The following is a 19123-nucleotide window of genomic DNA, read 5'->3' on the forward strand; positions in this document are numbered from 1 at the left end:
GTTGGCCAGACTTTGGATGATACCCTGAGAGTGAAGAACTCCTTGAGGTTGTCCTTTGACTGATTGACTCAGGGTACTTCTTGTCATTGTGTCTTTCCCGTTGTCTTTTCATTGGTCTGCCTTCCCTCTCTCTCTTTTTTGTTTTGACTGTTTTTCGAGTGTCATCTGTCCAGGCATCTTGATAATTTGCCTTCAGATTTGGGTCCTTTGATCTGTCTCTTGCCTTGACGTGCATTCCAATTTCAGCCTTCCTGATGATTTCTTCTAGCGACCACTTTCCTCGCAAGATCTTGAGCTTTGTGTCGGGGTTTGTGCAGCCTTCAATTATCCGGAGTCGAACTGCGTCCTCGTTCGTGAAGGTGTTGAAGTGGCAGCCTTGCACCAGGTTTTTCAACCGAGTGATGAAAGTTGGCAATGGTTCACCTGGTTCCTGCCGAGCTGTGTTGAAAGCGATGCGCTCTTGATCCACTTCCGCTTGTGCGGAGAGACGGGCACATAGCTTTTCTTGGAGTCTTTTATAGATTTCTGTGTCTTCTTTGGAAAATGTTTCGATTGGATATCGGCCCTCTGGACCCACCAAATGGAGGAGCAACATTAGACATTTCCTCTCTCTTTGTTCACCATTGGCGTCCAGGAAGTCACCCAATGTCGCCAGCCATCGGTTCTGTTCAAGACACAGACTCCAGGTATCATACTGCATTCCTGGGGGTGGTGCTCTGATGCAAGGGTTGCGTCGTTGTGCTACATCTTCCTTCGCCATGAGAAGAGGATTCTGATTGATTGTATTCAGGCGGGTTGCTCACTCGGCTTCTCGTAGTTTTTTAGTTAATCCTCTTTGGTCAAGGCCTTGGGTCTGGTCATCTGCTGGGGCGTTACTAATCCTTGCAACCACCACCGTATGCGCCAGTGACTAGAACTTGGATTTCCTGCGTTCCGAGATGCCCACTATCCAGCCGCACTGTGCCAGTCGCAGGGCTCCTTCTCCGCGGTGAGGCTAGTGCAAGTCCTTTGGTCACCTCCGTGTATGTTGTGCTTGTTTCCGGGACCGTCCTTCGCAGTCTTGCCTTCCTCTGAACCTCGTGCGGTTCTGTCCAGCAGCTCCTCCCCTTTACGCTCTTCGGTATGTGTTCACCATCACCTTTGGAGGTGCTCGTGCCGGTTCGCTGTTTCTCGCTAATGTGTGTTTATTTGCTTTTCCAGTGCTTGTTGGTTTCTACTCGCCACTGCTTGTTTATATGTTCTTATCAAGGCTTGGTTGTTCTTCGCCAATGCTTGTTTGGTCTTCGCCAACGCTTGTTTTGGTCTTCCGGTGTCAATGTTTGTTTGTTTGCCAGTGCTTGTTTTTATTTCTATCGCCAATGCTTGTTTTATTTCTATCGCCGATGCTTGTTTCTATTATGTTCGCCAATGCTTGTTGCTAAACTCAGCTCGCCTGACTTCAAAATGGCCGCCTGCAGTTTGCACAGGGAAGGTGTCCCAGAAGTTGCCTGACTCAAAGATGGCCGCCCAACTCTCACGAGACTTGGCCACATGCAGCTCTTCTCACCATGCAAGCTTCACAGCTCTTCACAGGGACTCACCCCGATCTTCATTTCAGTCCCACGTCTTCCTTCTGGGGTTATTTCTTCACTACCACCAGGTAAGCTCACGGAATTCACTCCGACGCGATCGCCGGACACAGATGCGAATTCCCACGCATCGGGGGTGAGGTTTTCAACAAAGCGGCACAGTTCTTCTTTCACGGGATGGCATTTCTTCTCACAGCGCTCAGCCAGTCCCTAATATTTACTCCAGCAGTGCAGCAGGGTCGGGGTGGGCTCCCGAGCCCTTGCTCAGTTTCCTTTAGCCTCGCTTCAGCCCGTACTCATGTGGGCACCTGCAGTCTCTCCTTGGCGCGAACAGCGCTCTTGCTTCGGGGCACACCACGGGGCTTCCACAGTGCCCCAGGCGCCTTCTTGTAGCCAGAGTATTGGGCAGGATCGGGGTGGGCTCCCGATTCCTCCTTACTTTAGAGTTCCTGCTTTTCCTCGCCGACAGCTTGCCAAACCTCACGCATCGGGCGTGAGGTTTTCCGACGGCACCCAGGCTCCGGTTTCGGCGCGTTCAGCCGCGCTTGGCAGCCAGCTCTCGGGGACGGCGTCCTCTTCACCAGGGCACCTTTTCTTCACTGTGGGGGTGCTGGACAGGGTCGGAGTGGGCTCCCGACTCCTGTTTCTTTACCACTGCTGGGCACCACGCATCCGCCGGGACTCGCGCTTTCAGCGCTAACTGATTACTGCCACTGAGCATTTCAGTGCTCACTGTCGTGACTCTCTTGGGGCTCCCCAGCGTCGCTGAGGATGGGGGTCAGTCACTACTGACCTCCTTCGCCTGGTGTCAACTTCACTCGGCAGCGGAGCTCTTCTCTCGACGCTGCAGGGACAGGGTGCCTTTACACGATCTTGTGGGCTGCATTCACGCTGATCCCACCCTCGTCGCCAGTTGTAGCATCGTGCTACAATAAATACAGACACTTATTATTGTCTTAACTGGAGCTTTATTTAATACCTCTTACTCATGCCCTGTCCCTACTATATCTCTCTTCATCCTGTACTGACCCCTCCTCTTCCCCTCAGCCCACCTAGCTCCGTCCACCCCAGCTACTAGACTGTCAACTATATTACACCATGGTTCAAGGGTGCCTGTGCCGGCGCATTCCAGCAGTTTGTGTGCCAGTACAGGGGGGAAGCACAGAGATGCAACATAGTTTTGTAAATATCTCACATCCCTGTGCTTTGAGAGTGACTCAGTGCGGCTCAGCCAAATGGCTTGTGTTCTGCACTGAGTCACTTTCTTGGGGCAGGTTTGCAATGCAAAGTGCTGCATGCACAGGGGCTATATTTACAAGGACAGGAAAAGTCACACAGGGTGGCTGTTCCTGTCCTTGTAAATATGGAGCAGTAAAATGCGCCATCGGTAGAACACAAAAAGTGACGCACCAGTGGCACAAGTGGCTTGTAAATCTGTCCATTCATCACTTTCTTGTAATCTGCCCAAAGAGCGTTCACCCCGTGTGCACACGCAGATGAAGTTAATATGCCCCTCCGACAACAGTGGCAGACGCCATCTACAAGGAAAAGGTGACAGGACACTTAAAAATGGGCACCACTTAAGGGTTCGCCAGATGGTGTTGCCAATGATGTGCTCAAATAATTCTGGATTCTTAACATGAATACATTGTAAAACAACATATGGGCAGCGTGCTAATGGTTTAAACATTCCCAAATGCCTGGAAAATGGCGCTCAAAGGATGGCATGTGCAGCATAATTGCGAATATCTGCCTTTGGTTTGTCGTGTGCAGTGAGGTGGAGTGCACGCTATGGTTCGCACATAAAACAAACTGATAAAATTGGAATTAATTCCACATTGAATAGGAGGGCAAAATAAGGAACTGCGCATGATTTTGGTTGTATACATGTTTATGCCTTAGAAGGGCTATACTCAGGGTACAAGGCTTAAAAAACGAAGTGGGGGTGGACTAACCACGCTAGGCAGTGTGCAAGTGACATCATTGCGCATGACATCGCACATAGCATCACAGGAAGTGACATCACAACCCATGACCTCACAGGAAGTGACATCACAAGAAGTGACATCAGATGGTAACACCTCACACATATATTTAGCAGTCCTATCATGAGTACATTTGAGCATATTAAGAGATTTAACAATCAAATTTTGAGCCGGAGTAGAGCTAAAAAAGTGACACAACCCCTAAACAAAATCTGGGTCTCAATTTATGCATTTATTGTCTAAAACTCTACCGCAACGAAATTGGGAGTAAGGAGAAATGTGGCAGTAAATCTGTTCTGCTTAATTGGTTGCAAAGTCTTCATTTAAAAATATCGTATGGGTTTAAGATATTTGTGTGCCCAGCAAATCCCATGTAATAATAATAATAATGGTAAGATAACTCTTCAGGTTGCCACATTTGTTGGAGAGATCTGTGTTTTGTCTAGCCCCAGTTTTGAATCAGAGTAGCATAGTGGGTTAATGTGTCTCCTGCAAAGCACATCATGTAACATGCAGGTGACCGACTTTTATTTTATGTAGATGGGTAAATTAATAACTTCTCTTAACACAAAGATAAATCCTTTTGTTACTTGCAGTTCACAAATTGTAATCCTTCTAATATAGCATAGTGAGCTATGAAGGGCACGTGACTCCACCACCTTGTAACCCTTAATGTCTTATGTCACACATCGTGTGCATTGATTTACACACATTATTTATTGTCAATGTATAATGCTTGTGTATAATGTAAAGTGCTCTGACACCCTGCATGGGTATGAGTGGCGCTCTAAAAGAAATAAAACAAAAAAGTGGCATTTAAATTATTTGTGTAAATACTGGGACAGACCATTGACATTCTGACGGTGCATGTATCTCTCTTATATACAGGAACTGCACAAAGTCAAAAGCACGCCTCTCTGAAGTACATGCAAAGTGATAAGCTGTGTGCTTTTGTTTCCCCTCCATCACATCTAGTTGTGAGGCTCCTCATACTTCCCAACCAGGACACTCGAACAAAGGAGGCCTGATGGCCTTTGTTCTGGGCCCAGCTGGTATTTAAAATAGCAAAGCCCCTCCCCGCCTGCATGTTGCTGCTCGGAATGGAAACAGACAATGTGCAGGTTTCACTGATTGTATCCCTAGTCTGAAACCTACACCGGGACGAACCAGACATCTAGCTCACACATAGCACTAGCCAACCCAAAGCTGTGCTAAGCACCTTGGAGTACCTTGTTCTTTTATCCCTATGGTTTTTAACAAAAAATACTGTGACTTTTATGGCCTTAATAAATAAGCAAGCAAGTCCATTTGGTCTTTTTATATCTTAACTGTAACCATGATTGCATTTTTATACATTTGTATGTTTTATATTGTAAGTTTTTATTAACTGTACAATAAACCTTACTTACTTACTTACACCAGGACGAACTCAGCATATTTTAGTGGGGCCCAACTTCTTGGCAGGGTGGACGGTGTCTACCCTATGAAAATAGTGGATGGATGCCGTCTATCTGAGGGTAACCCCAACGTGTGCCCTGGCTGTATCCCCCTCCACCGCTTGAATCTCTCATTTATGTTGATGAGCAGTTTCGTGTGACGGCCAAGGTTCAAAGAGCCAGGAGAAGGTCTTGTGGGTAATCTTCCTTACTCTTAGTTCTAGCCTCCTCATAGCTGTCATTACTTGTTAGGTTGTTGCCACCTCCAGACCACAAATATTGACTGGGGCGAGGACCCAGGATGTAGAGCTAATGTGAGCTTCAAACTCTGGGTTCAATGGGTCCCACTCACAACTATTCAAAACAAGCATTGGCAAAGCAGTAGAACTATGATTATTGTTCATGCAGGGTTAGCACAGTAGGGCGAAGAACACAGGCAGGAGCCATCAGGAGTAGGCTGAGAAGTCTTTCATTATAAAGTAGTCCCTCATACAGTTCAGTACAAGCACAGAAGTGGAAGTAGAAGGATACATCCAATAGCATTACGTGAGAGATCAATACTCCATTGGGCTGAGCCAAGATGATTGACAAAGCCTGAAACCAATGGATGAAAGAGGCTGGTCGAAGAAAGCCGGTGGTTGGAAGGGAGGGACCCAAACATGCACATGCAAAAGCATGCACACACACACGCGCAACTATGCTGGGGACTCTGAAGAGGGATCGGTGCTCATATCTGTCAGGGGTTGGCGCGATGCTATTATAGTAAGGTTAGGAATCTTGTGTAGTTTAGGAGACATGAGAACTGGTTTTTTTGGGCATGTTCCCCATACTCCCTCATTCTTATGTTCCTTCCCATTCTGTCATCACAACAGTGACGCCAGAGGAACTCTACACTCCGCCTCCAGAGGGAGATTACAACGAAGGAATAGACCGAGAGATGTTCGAAGAATGTAAGTAGCCTAACGGGGTAAGCAATGCTATGGCAGCAAACAAGACGAGAGAGCACACATGTTGTCATATGTAGAACAGAACATACATACTACATTGTTCTTGCTGTCTCCTAAATCCACTGAGGGAGCACCCTGCAACCCACTGGTGGGATACTCCTGCAGACACACACGCGACGCACACTCCATCCAAGTGCCCAGAGCTTCATATTGCGACCTGGTTGCAGAAGCAACAACAAAGCACTGTGCCTTGGTGGAGCTGGACGACTAATGCAGGCTCTACTCATAGTGGAGCTGGAAGGACATGTCAATATTGGACACAAACACGAGAACGTTCGACTACCTCCGCAGTTTACATAAAATTCTAGACAGTCTCACATGTTGCAGGAAGGACTATAAGCACTGTGATGACAGTTAAGGTGTTTTGTATTCTTTGGCTCTTGGTTGGGGAGAAAAGAAGAAAATGGGACTGATGGAAGATACATGTACTAATACGTAACAGTGATACCTTGTTGTAATCAGTCTTGAATATAGAGTTTACAAAATAAATTTAAAAAAAGCACTGTGCCTTGAGGCAATAGAAAGCTGAGAAGAGGGATGTCTGGTGCAAAAAAGTGCAGATTTTAATTTAAAATCAGAGCTGCCTCTGGCACCATGTAACTCGTCAGTATCCAGGCCACAGCACGAAATACATGAACTGGTGTGGAAGGGGCAGGATGGTGATGCTGACTGCAGTAACAATTCTTCCAGTCCTGCACCGTGTATTTCATGCAGGGCAAGGAGGCGCCAGAGGCACTAGAGGGCGGAATTTGGATCACAGGAAGCCAGATACTGCTGGGAAGGAAGGGGGACTAGGAGAAATGGTGACACGGGGAGGTGCAGCCAAGGAAATCAGGTGACTTTGACTCGCACTTTGACTATGTCCGGAGGTGCAGTATGGATTGTGCATGATTGAGAGTTTATTTGCCTTTGTTCTAGCTCTTTAAGGTTTTTGTGAAGCCTGTTAGACCCGTTAATAACTAGGTGTTATAGCATATTTATGTCCCCTTGCCCGGATTGGCTTACAGAGGGAGTTGAGCATGGTCTAGACAAGGTTGCTAAGAGCTTTTCTATCAAAGCTTTGCTAAAAGGCACAACAGCTGTGAAGCAGTAGGCCCACACTGCAAGAATTCTACTGGGAAATTTGACTGTCTCTAAAGCAGACTACTTGTTAAAAACTACTCTCCTCAGTGTGTGTGGGGTGCTGGTAGAGAGTTCATATCGGTCTATTGTAAGGTATCTAGCCCACTAGCATTCTGAAGGTCTAAGAAGAGGCTGAAATCTGTTTAATGATGGGTGAATAAACCGTCCACCACTTCATCATCATCCTCATTATATGGAGTATCTTGAAGCCCTCGTACAGCATCAGAAGTCGATTCTACCATAGTATTGGCATTGGGGAAGAGGCTTGCGCTCATCCAAAGTTGGTTGTACCTTGTTAATCCCACAAAAAAGACACAGACGTGGGCTGATGTTGGTTCCAGATCGGAGACAGGTGTCAGCGTCAGATCTGGAGTAGGCACCACTGTGGTCGGAGAAGGCACCAGAGCAGTCAGTATCTATAGGGCCTCCGCCACAGGAGTGAAGCTATAGACCTGCACAGACGACGACCAGATGAAAGTCCAACTGAGTCAGTCGGCATTCGGACATGCCCCACCAACTGAAGTCCGACTGAAGGTCCTCGTGGCTCAGTGGGACCTGAACGCCCTCTAGAGCGAATTGGCATTGTCCTACAAAGCTGCAGCATGGCCTCCCTTAAGGCCTCTATCAGGAGACAAACCTTGGCCTGGCGTACTCGGGCATGCTGCAGCCAGTTTTGGCATGGGTTTGGAGTTGGACGATGGAAGCAGAGTCAGGTCCTTTGAATGCTGAATGAGTGACTTCTCTCTGAAGCGGAAGTAATGGGATGGTGACAAGTCCCCCTTGGACACCTTGCATTTGTCATGACGCTTGTCTCTCTGCTTCATCTTTGATTTACCCGAGGATGGTGACTTAGAGGGAGACTGGGAGCTGTCATGGCAGCTGCCTCAAAAGTTGGAGCGGGATCAGGTCCACTGCTTGGAGCGTGTTCTGCCATATTTCTTCTACAGCTTTTCCTCCCTCTCCCTGGTGACGGTGAGGTGAGTCAGCAAGCAATTGTCGTAAGACATGGAATTGTGGCAAGAACCCAGACACCACAGGCAGACATCATGAGAATTCACGACCGACTTCAGCTTTCCGCAGTCACTACACGGTTTCAAGTCTGTGGTCTTCAGGAGAGACATTTCTCTTTGCACACTGTCTATAAAACAAAGCTGATTTGAGTTGGTAAACATCAACAAAAAGTTGGGAGCAGAGTTGAAGGTCAAGAAAAGCAAGAAACTGACATGAGTGCGCATGGGTGGGTCCTTTATATGGTTTCATGTGGTCACTCCGTGGAACGGTGCGAGGTCACCACAAAGCCAATGGAGCGACCTATCAGCACACAGGAGCAGGTACTTTGGAACATTTTAATTCTAAGCAGACGGTGCATGCGCAAAATTACAAAGGTGAGGACTCGGTGGTTGGAAGTAGCCATTAGAACATGTATTTTCAAGGAGCTGCTCTATATCTACAAAACAACAATCATATTGTGCACTAGGACCGCCCCTGAAATCACTCTTGAAATGAATTACCAGTATTATAATCGCTGAGGTCAGTGGATGCGCACTTTCTTCTGCAGATTGACTTGTATCTCATATCACTCTTAGATAAATGAAACTAACCTTCACAAACAATCTGGTAGCAGAAAGAGGAAAGTGAGAACAGAAAAATAGAGAATTATGGGAGGCAGTTGTAATAAAAGGACGTTGGGAACACAGTATCAGCTGTGGCAGTGATCGGATTCACCTGGGATCAACACCATGTTCCCTGATCCTTCGAAGTGTTAATTTTGGCCAACACAATATGGATTTGAGAAGAGTTATTTTATGAGAGTTCTGTGGATGTTTCATGAATAGAATATTGTTTGGATGAGGGGTAATTGCTAGTGGTATTGACTGCCCCTCCACTCATTACAGACAAAATATGAGTTCAGCTTTTAAGTATTTTATGGTTTATGACTTTATATATTGATGGTGTCTCCCAAGAATGTTATTTATGTTAAATAGCAGCCTCTCTCCTTCTTCCAACCTCCTTGCTCCTATATCTCTATCACCTGACTCCTTTCCTACCTAGTTGCTGGCAGCTGGCTTGTTGTCCAACGCCGCTGCCCACACTCTCCGGTAAACTTCGCCACATGCGTGTGGCTGCTCGCCTATTGTGGAGGAGTGAGGGGCTGAGGTTCAGAGAATAGCCAGGACTCAACAGTTATCCTAGACTGCACTGTAAGAAACCTTCCTTGCACCTTGCCACAGGCGCATTGGTAGGTGTGGCCTTATCACTCTGCGGTGCCTTCTTGCTTCTCAGTGCATGCACTGAGATATGTTATGTTGTGCTTGGTTGACTTTGCATTCATTGGATGAGTGTGGGCATCAGATACAATTGTCTGGCTCATCTGGAGGATGGTGCTCTGGGCACTGGTTCAATCCAACAGATCCACTGCAAGCCAACAAAGTTGTGTGGAATTGCTGCCCCTTTGATATCTGATATAAGAGAACTGTTGTGTTATTAGTTCTAGCATTGCCACCCCAGAAAGACCACTGTAAGAAAGGCAATGCTGCAAACACCGCCTTTATCTATACTATATTTAGTTGGCACAACATATCTGATCTGTCCCATAAGTCACTTACATAGAATATCATGCAGTAAGGCCACATTTGAACTCTGATTAGTCTTTTGTCAACAAAACCAGATGGCTTGGCAGATGAAAGAGGAATGACACTAGAAGGTTGGGGCAATGAAACAAATCTCTGAGGTGTGTTGGAAGAGAGGAGTGGCCCAGGACAGGCCTGGACTGGCTGCCCAGCACCTGGAGGCATGAGTCAGCAGCTGTGGGCAGTCATATAGGATAAACACTGATTGATTTCTGAACAATGTCTGAACAAACTGCTAAGGTAATCCATGCCAGCGATTCAGTCCCTGTTTACCCTTCACTTGTTTTACTTGATCATGCATTCCCTATGAGTCTTTGTGTTTTTCCAGGTTATTGTGTTCCTGTAGTTTTTTGTGCAAACTCCTATTTGTGCATACATTGAACTGAGTTGCCTCTAGGTGACTGTGTGAGCTCAGGTTGTGGGTGGGTGGTTATAAGGTGCCTGATAGAGAGTTGTGGAGTTCGGGCCAAAGGCAGTTCTAGTTTCTCACAGTGTGTGTCAGTGGGTCATGAAAGTGTTCAGAATACATGTGCATCTAATCCTTGGTCTATCTGCAGAGGGCCATGTGTGCCAATCTTGTTTATAGTCGAAAAGTGTGATTTGTGTACACACCTGTCAACACATTGACAAAGCGAAAGTAAAAGAAAATGCAGGGTTTAGAGGTGAGAGTGTGTGCTGTGGGATGCGAAGTGTATAGATGGAAGTATATGCAGAGTGAACAGAGATTGCTGAGGAAGAAAGAGATAAGGAGTGAGATATGAAGACAGAGCATTTTAGAAACGTGAGGAGAAACGGACACAACTGTCTAACATAGAGAGAGTGTAAAGTGAGAATCTGAAGTCCACCTCCCCTTCCACTGACTTTATTAATGTTTAATTCAAAAGTCGCATATTTTCACAATTGACACATTTTTGATTCTCGTTATTCACAACAAAATCATTGTTACTTATTTATCTCATCCGTCTAACAAGCCTCTGCAAAGCCAGTAGTTCTGTCTTGTTTTAGGCATATGTCCTTTGCTCTCTTACATCTCTGGATGCAATAACAGAAAGCTCACAGCAAAGCACCCAAATACTGGTCGGGTGGCACCCTATGCGAAGCACATGGTTATAGTTTACATGTTTTAAGCCTCGCCCTTAAATACGCAGGCCACAACTCTTGGAAAGGATTCATAGATATGGAATTTAGGCCAATCCCCTTTGGGCACCCTTCACTTTTTTCGTCAGACTTAAAGCCAAACCTCTCCAGCATCGGCTCCCTCACCCCTCTTCACCTGTGGCACCGTTTTCCTAGGCTCCCCTTGCCCTGTAGCTTCCATTCTCCTGTGTGCTCCTCCCCCACCTTCCTTGGCTTCTCCCCTGTAACACCCATTTTCTTCCCACGTCCGCCAGTATGGTACTGATTTACCTGAGCACCCTCTGTCTTCTGGGATGATTCACGCTTACTTTGTGGGCTAAGGCCAGTGAGATTTTATTGGCCATTTCTGATGAATTGAGGAATGCTATTGCTCATTCAATCCAAGATGGACATGGAGCAGTTAAATATGTTTTAGGAGTCGGCCTGGACACAACAGACTGTGTGGCTTGTGCCATGGACAGCAGTTTCATTATCAGGCTTCATGCCTGCATGCACGCCAAAGGATTCTCCAGTGGCACAGAGGCATCCCTTATGGATATGCCATTTGATGGTTCCTGGTTTATCGAAGAATGACAAATGTGCCATGGCTTTTAGGTCTACTGCCTCCAGCCTGTCAGTTTCTTCAGTAGTACTGAAAATTCAGAGGATACTGTTGGGGTCTCGTCTATTACCAGAGGCAGCTCTTCCAACCCAAACCAAAGCCAGCATAATAATTTCACAACTCAAGAGGGCCAGGTGGTGGAAGAGACCATTGGCACCACCATGGACAGCAGTCTTCATCGATGACCTCCTCATTCTCCCCTCCCCTCACAGTGCGCTGCAGTTAGGCCAATTTTAGAACTCCAACTTTTGAACACATTCCTTTGGAAGAACAGATTGGTAGCTTTGGACTTCCCCTGCAAGAGTTTACAAAGATAATGGCAGAGGTTGCGGCCCATCTTCACAGATCAGGGATACACCGTACCTTGTCTGGCTGCTGAAGGCAGGGTCGCCACAGTCTATCGCAGACCACCTGCAGACTACCGTCACTCTTCTATTGACACTGGAGTTTTCAACCAACGAGGTATAATCTCACCAGAGCCAATGTAGAAGATCATTTCATAATGGTCATTCCGAACACGGTGGCATGCCAAGCTTTTCCACCCTGCCACTAATCCAATACACCAGGAAAGTTCAACAGTCACTACTGGGTTCTAGCATGGGTGATTCTTAGGCTTCTTGACCTCATGCATTCTAGTGGTCCATTTGGTCCAGTGGAACTGGTACTTTCAGAGGCCTCAACACTAGGACTGCATATGAGACAACATTTGTATTTTGTAGGAGGCTGTTTGGAAAATCCTGTGGTGGCTGTCGGAAACCAATCTATCCTATGGCAGACCTTTCTCCGTACTCCACCCATTGCTCTCACTAGCCACGGATGCATCGTCTCTAGGATGGGGCAGTCACAAATTAGAGATCAAGATCAGAGGCACCACATGAACCTTCTGGAGCTTCACATTCGGCTGCTTCTGTCCATCAGAGGAAAGCCGGTCTAGGTCCTGACATACAACATGACCTCCAAGTGGCCCTTCAACAAGCAGGATGGTACGGGGTTGCAGATCGTGTGCATGAGCCACAGCTGCTCTGGAAGTGGTTGGAGCCCCACAGAATCCCTCTGACTGCGCACATTTAGCAGGTTCACTGAATGATGAGCTCAGCAGACACCATCTGGTGGATCTCGATTGGTGACATTACCAGGAGGTGATACAAGGTGTCTTTGTCCTCTGCGGCATATATTGGCTAGATCTTTTCACTACCACAAAGAACACATAGTGTCTACTGACTGTTGGAGTATTTGTCAAGAGACTTCCTGGGATACATTTCCACCTGCAGTGGGACTCTGATCCCCCATATGCTTTCCCTGTCTACCTCTCCTGCCCTGAATTATCAAGGTCAGATTAGACTGGACCTATTTAAATTCCTTGGTGCACAGATATTTCAGAAATGAAGATTAGAAACAGAATCTTTAGTTCCAAATTAAAAACATCAAAAAAGCAGTTAAATATTTGTTGTCAAAAGATATTAGAATCTGTTTAATATTTTTTTTTTAAAAGAAAGGTGCAGTAGAAACATGCAGGAAGATTCTAACTTTTCTATAATTACCTATGGATTACAAAAAATAAACCTGTTGCCATAAATAGCTACGTTTTGCTTGCCACAGTGCAGCTCAAAAAACAAAGTAGAAGAAGAAAGCTGCTTTAATTATGCCCCGTCACCTGACCTGCCTTTTCACTCCACTGCTGGCCCTGGTTTCAGGCATTGTGACAGCAGAACTCAACTGTAATGAGTTATTACAGTCAAGGTCTGACGTCATTTCGTTGTAATATGTGACTGGGTGTGTCACAAGTTGCCTGTTATATATATAGAATGATGGATAGGTAGCAGTGAATTATGGGGATGTTTTACTCTGAGGGGTTCTTAGTGACATTGAATAGATAATAAGAGTGAATCTCAAGTTGTCTATGATGTCACTCAGAACCACGAGGTGAAAAACATCCCAGTAATTCACATTGTACATCTATAGTTCATTGTTATGTACGAACCCCTAAAATCATTTGCCCCTGCTGTCATTCATAACATGGCCTATATTATTTGTCCCCACCCAAAGGGTAAAAAAAATCACTTACCATCTTGATCAATCCCCATCACCTTTCCTGCCTCTCTTCCCCCTCCTGCAGCTGTGCTATTTGCTTTCAGTCAAAGCAGACAAGCACTGCTGGGCTGACAGGCACTCAGAGAGCCCTTTCAGGCTGGCCTGGATGTCCTGTATGACATCACAACAGTAGGTAACCAGTTTTATCAACTGCTGCTATATCAGCAGTGGGTTATTGCATTTAAGAAATTAAAATAAGCGATAGAGGCTTTCTGTGAGAGCCATTCATAACAAAAAATAGCGACAGGTTTTTATACAGGGATTGCAGAATCCCAGAGAGCCATACATTATAAAAAAAGAGACAAGTTTATATACAGGGATTGCAGAATCCCATGTATTTTATGAGCATAATTGACAAGAACCACTCTGTGTCACAGTCCCTTGGAACAGTTAAGGTGCTGCTTTAAACTATGCGATGCTGGCTTGTGGCCTATTTGAGTGTCCGTGATCATGGGTCAGGCTAACCTAATCAGCTTCAAATCAACAATACTTGAACATCTCCAAATAACATTGGCCACACTCTGGAAAAAATTTGCATCACTCAGATACACCCATATATTTAGGAGTATAAATGCACTTAACTGGATTTGTTATAGTTTATGATGAATAAACTCTAAGGGGCTGTTAATTAGCATCAGAAAAGTGATGGATATTATGCCAAGGCAAGGTTCTTAAAGCTAATGTCAGCTATAGAAACGTAACTGATTATATTTCTAGTGGGCCACGCTGTATCAGATAGGCACTGATTCTCCTGTGGGATAACATTTCCTGTTGTGCATCTAAGGCCTCATTTATGAGGCCTTGCGTCAGTTTTGCGCTTCCGATGCGTCACTTTTTGTGACGCATCGTCGGCGTAAAACATGCCTCCTGTTGCGCACTATTTACAAAGTGATGCATCTAAGCAGATGCGTCACTTTGTAAACCCCTGAGCTACATGATACCTGCATCAGGTATAATGTATGCAGAGGGGGCGTTCCCCCGCAAACAGCCTCGTAATAGTGAGGCAGTGAAATCTATGAGATTTCACTGCGTCACTTTTAGGACACTGTTGCGTCAAAATCTTGCGCCTGCCTCACAGCAGGCGTAAGACTGACGCAAGCCCTTTCACATGGGACTTTCCCCATGTGAAAGGACGCATTGCTGGAGTTGCGTCACTTTTGTGACACCCCCAGCAATGCGTGACTTTTGCACTTACAGATACGTCAGAAATACTGACGTATCTGTAACTCCTTGCGACATGATGCGTCAAACTGTAAATATGACGCATCAATCATGTCGCAAGGAGTGCGCACTGAGAAGTGACGCATCGCTGCCTTTACGCAGCGATGCGTCATTTCTCATAAATGAGGCCCCATGTATTTTGTATTTGACACAAAGTGTGTATGTAGAGACACATTTGATTTGTGTAAGAGAAAGAGCTGGGCAGAGTCTGAAGAATTAGAATATTTTTTGCCACAATACCTGTAAAATAATGCTATAATATGCACTGTCTGGGTGACAACACACAAACACTGCTCATCAATTGTTTGCATGGTGCAGTTTTATTGTTGTTTCACAGCTTCTTAAATTCCCACTCAAGTCTTGCAAAAACTACCTATTGCTCACTACTCCATCCTACCAATTCCTTACTCCCTACTCACAGTCACTCACAAGCTCACTCCATCACACTTCACTTACTTGTCACAAATTCACTATTTCATTCATCACTCGCTCCACCACCTTTACTCACTAACTGACTTCATGTATAGTAGTTTTCGAAGACCAGAAGTATTTTCATTTTACCACTGCACAGGATCAAAATTTGAGCACAGCAGTTTCTCCAATCACCCTGAGAAAGGCTCTGTTCTGTAGTACTGAACTGTACATTATAATAAGGAACTTTGCATACAAACCATCTGCTGAAGAGAATGCGGGTGGAAGGCTTGAAGTGGACAGACTCAAATCCACTGCTTCAATCTGAACACCTTAGTACACTGAACAACTCATGTTATCATGCTGCACATTTGTCTTGAGGTTGTGTCACAACCCAGCACAAGGTTTTTAAAGAATATTACCAACCAGTAAATACCAAATTAATCAATTTCAGTTGAAAAAACAGAATATGATTGTTTTAACCACTTTACTGTGGAGCTAGCACCATCCTCTCGCATATTCTTCTCCTTGTGAGACTGATGATAGGGCATTTTGGCATGGAGGAAATAGTACTTATACTACTTTCTTTTTTCACTATAATTGTGCAGATGATTATGAGCTGCGGCAGTGGAGACCCCGGAAACCCCCACAGAAGAAGGAAGAGATCGAGACGCCAAGTAGGACCTTTGCTTCCCTACTTTTAATGATTTTCAGTTTTTTTTTTTTTTATATTTCTTTTTGTAGCATGAAGCAGAGGTGGAGGAGAGGGGGGAAGTACAAGTTACTCACCACAATGACTTCTGTCCTCTTAGGCCATGGTTGCTTTCCTCAAACATAATAGGATGTCTCTTCCACAACAGGATGGAAATTGATGGAACACCCTTGCTAGTATGCACCTAGGTCTCTTTATGAAATCTGAACCCAGGAACATTTCGTGCTCCGCGCACGCCCAGACCCTCTCCATAAAATGTTTGCCAGTTTTTGAGATTCAATTCTTTTACTCACAAAGTGAAAATTTGATTCCTGCAATGCATCCTCATACGAAGTGTATTTGGTACTACAAGCAGTAGGGAAATGTGATAGCTGATCTGCACTAGGGTAGTTGCTAGCTGAAACACATTAAATGATAACATTAAAAACATGACATTTTGTAGTAAGTCTTGCAAGGCAAGTACTCCCCCACCGCCAACCCATTTAACCATATAATTATATTAAACATTTGTAGTCAGTTGAAACAACAAACTTTGTTCCCTAAATAAATGCTTTGAAATATTAAAACTCCAATCTTAAGGGAAGCACAATCCTAAAGTGTTAGCAATGTAATGTATTTCTGAACACCTTAATGTACTTGAAATTTTAATGCTTACAAATGTCGCTTTGACTTGACCACTTTGCTACTTGTAATAACAAGTCAAACCAAATACGCATCTTAAAAGCGGCAGATAGCGCCTTGACTCTAATAGAAAATATGTGTATGCTTTTTTAGTGCGGCATTTGAAAGCTACTTGCCTGATAAATGATCTCACAAGCCTTGGGCGTAATATCGCTGTCTCAGATCAGCTCTGCGGACTTCATTGACTCTGATAGTAAAGAGATGCTTGTTCAAGGGCCTTTGTCTCTGTCATGCAGGCACTTTACTCCCAAAGCAAAGACAATTCCATGAATGAACTAATCCTTAGGTAGACTCCAGCTAGAACTCTGAGATCTTCCCATCAGCACCAGTTGCCAATTCCCAAATTCAAGAAAGTAGAATTGGCGGCTGGATGTTGTCTGTTATCATGCTTAGAGTTTGGAATAGAATGCTTTCTCATCTTTGCTCCCAACCCAATCTGGGGCAGTTTAGATACTTACCTGTTCGACCTCAACATTTAATACTGCAGGTTTGCTGTTAGACCCTCGTTTGTGTATAGCGGCGTATATTGAGCACCAGGACACCTCTTCTTGAGGTAGATCTGTTTTTGCGTCTAATAAATGCACTACATAGACTTAGACATAAGTGACGAAACGTCTATCCGATGAGCGGATTACATTCAATGAAGCACATAAAACTTTAGAGCTCTCTACACATTGGGATCCTAAAGATTATCTTTGCATTAAAGCTTCTGGTGAAAGGCAGGGTGACACATTTCTTGATTCACGGTAAGCTCTTACCAGGCAGAATAAATAACGGATCTTGCAGGTAGCAAACCTGATGGTGTCAGCGAATTGGACCATAAAGATATTGCAGCTCTTTAAACATACGTTTGCTCATTGCATTTGAAGATGCTGTTACTCAGCAACCATGGTGAGGTCAGCGCTCATTGTAGAATACTTAACAACCTGCAACTCTGCCAGCATGACGGCTGAAGAGCTGTTATGAGATGCTGAGCAAAGAGTGACACAGCAGATACACTGAATGAAGCACTCTTTCCAAAACGAAGGGCCTGTTTAGGAAATTATGGCATTTTGAGCAAAACGCTATTTCTTGATTGTTAAGTAGACTGATGATAGTACTGCCAGAATATTTATGTAAGTGCTTTTCCTAGAAAGCTCAGTAGTTTGTGCAGCAGCCGGCACATCAAATGTTTTTGTATGTTTGTGTGTAGTACAGGGTGGGAAACATCCTTTACGATGCAACATTTGCCACGCAGTGCCTTTACAATGCAGGTTTTTCAACGCAAGTCATTACAACGAATTGCGCTGGGGGGGCGCTCTAGGATAGGTAATAGTTTAATTTACTATCCAACACCTTCCCTACTATCCACGGGGACTGGAGTTGGAATAGTAAATTAAACTATTCACTATCCAGCACCCCCCAATGCAAGTCGTTGTAACGACTTGCGTTGAAAAACCTGCGTTGTAAAGGCATGCGTAGTAAAAGCATGCATTGTAACAACGTACATCCGTAGAGGGTGTATAGCATTATCCTAGCTGGGAAGAAAAAGAGCGTTGGACGGCGATCAAGAGTCCTAATAAATGACTCAAGATCATTTACAAAAAGCAGGCATATGTGGGTAACTAACATGCCTGTGACAGTTTTCCTCAAGGAACTCTGCATTTCTTTCTTAATTACAGAAGGGGAGAAGTACAGTCCCTTCTGATGTTCATGGGGCTGGAAAGAGTGGAAGAGTGGACGTAGATGGAGGTTTTCGCATTAGTCATTGGAACCACTAGCACATTTGTATGTTAGCACACTGGAATGTGAGGTAGTGTTGAAGTAAGTTAATGTTTAGTAGTTGGTATCTGGCAGAGGCTGAACGTCTTTCAAAGTGGTCACCAAGATTCAGGGCACGGCGATGGGCAGAATTGTATGGGAAGGAACCAAGACTGGAATTTAATGGTGATATTCCTGAGTGCTGGTGGTAAGGGCTGTTGAGATCAGTCTTGGTCAGGTTAATCACACAACAGTAGGTGGATTGTCTGTGATGATACACCATTGTAAACCATGTTAATGGTAGCAAGCAGTTGTCAGCCTCAAGGCACCTTCCATAAAAACTCAACATGCCACAACTTCAGCACCACTCGCATTCGATTCGAGCTAAGAGTTGTTACTCAATGCTCCAAATATGTAATTGTTGCTTCCGATGACTCTTCGCCTTCATATGTCCTTTACTCAGGTGAAAGGGCTGGCAACATACTGAACACACACTATTCAAAAAAATCCAAAAGATTGATAGTGTCCTTAAATGAAAGCAAGGAGAAATAGTCTGGACCACTAGATTACTAACACAGGACTGAACATTGTCAGTAAATACCTGGATTTAACATATTTACGTTCAAACGTTTTGGAATATGTAGTCTTATATTTATGGGCAGAAAGATCATTGGTTCGTTTGAATATGCATAAATAAGTTGACTAAGTAATTAGGTCAAGTGGGGATGGGTAGAGTTCTTTCTAAACATGGGATTTGCAACGAGTGGTTAAAATAAAGAAT

The 19123-nt window shown here is 44.8% G+C and overlaps 1 protein-coding gene across 2 annotated transcripts in view; it reads left to right on the forward strand.

The window, feature by feature from the left end:
* The window catches only part of AEBP1 (AE binding protein 1), a 237258-nt gene that overhangs the window by 144120 nt on the left and 74015 nt on the right, over window positions 1-19123 (forward strand). For both annotated transcript variants that reach the window (XM_078666750.1, XM_078666749.1), the window contains exons 11-12: window positions 5862-5939; window positions 15818-15886. In XM_078666750.1, the coding sequence (XP_078522876.1) occupies window positions 5862-5939; window positions 15818-15886 (147 nt within the window). The remainder of the gene's footprint in view (window positions 1-5861; window positions 5940-15817; window positions 15887-19123) is intronic.

This window comes from Lissotriton helveticus, chromosome 11, assembly GCF_964261635.1.
Source record: "Lissotriton helveticus chromosome 11, aLisHel1.1, whole genome shotgun sequence".
In the NCBI taxonomy this organism is placed as follows: domain Eukaryota; kingdom Metazoa; phylum Chordata; class Amphibia; order Caudata; family Salamandridae; genus Lissotriton; species Lissotriton helveticus.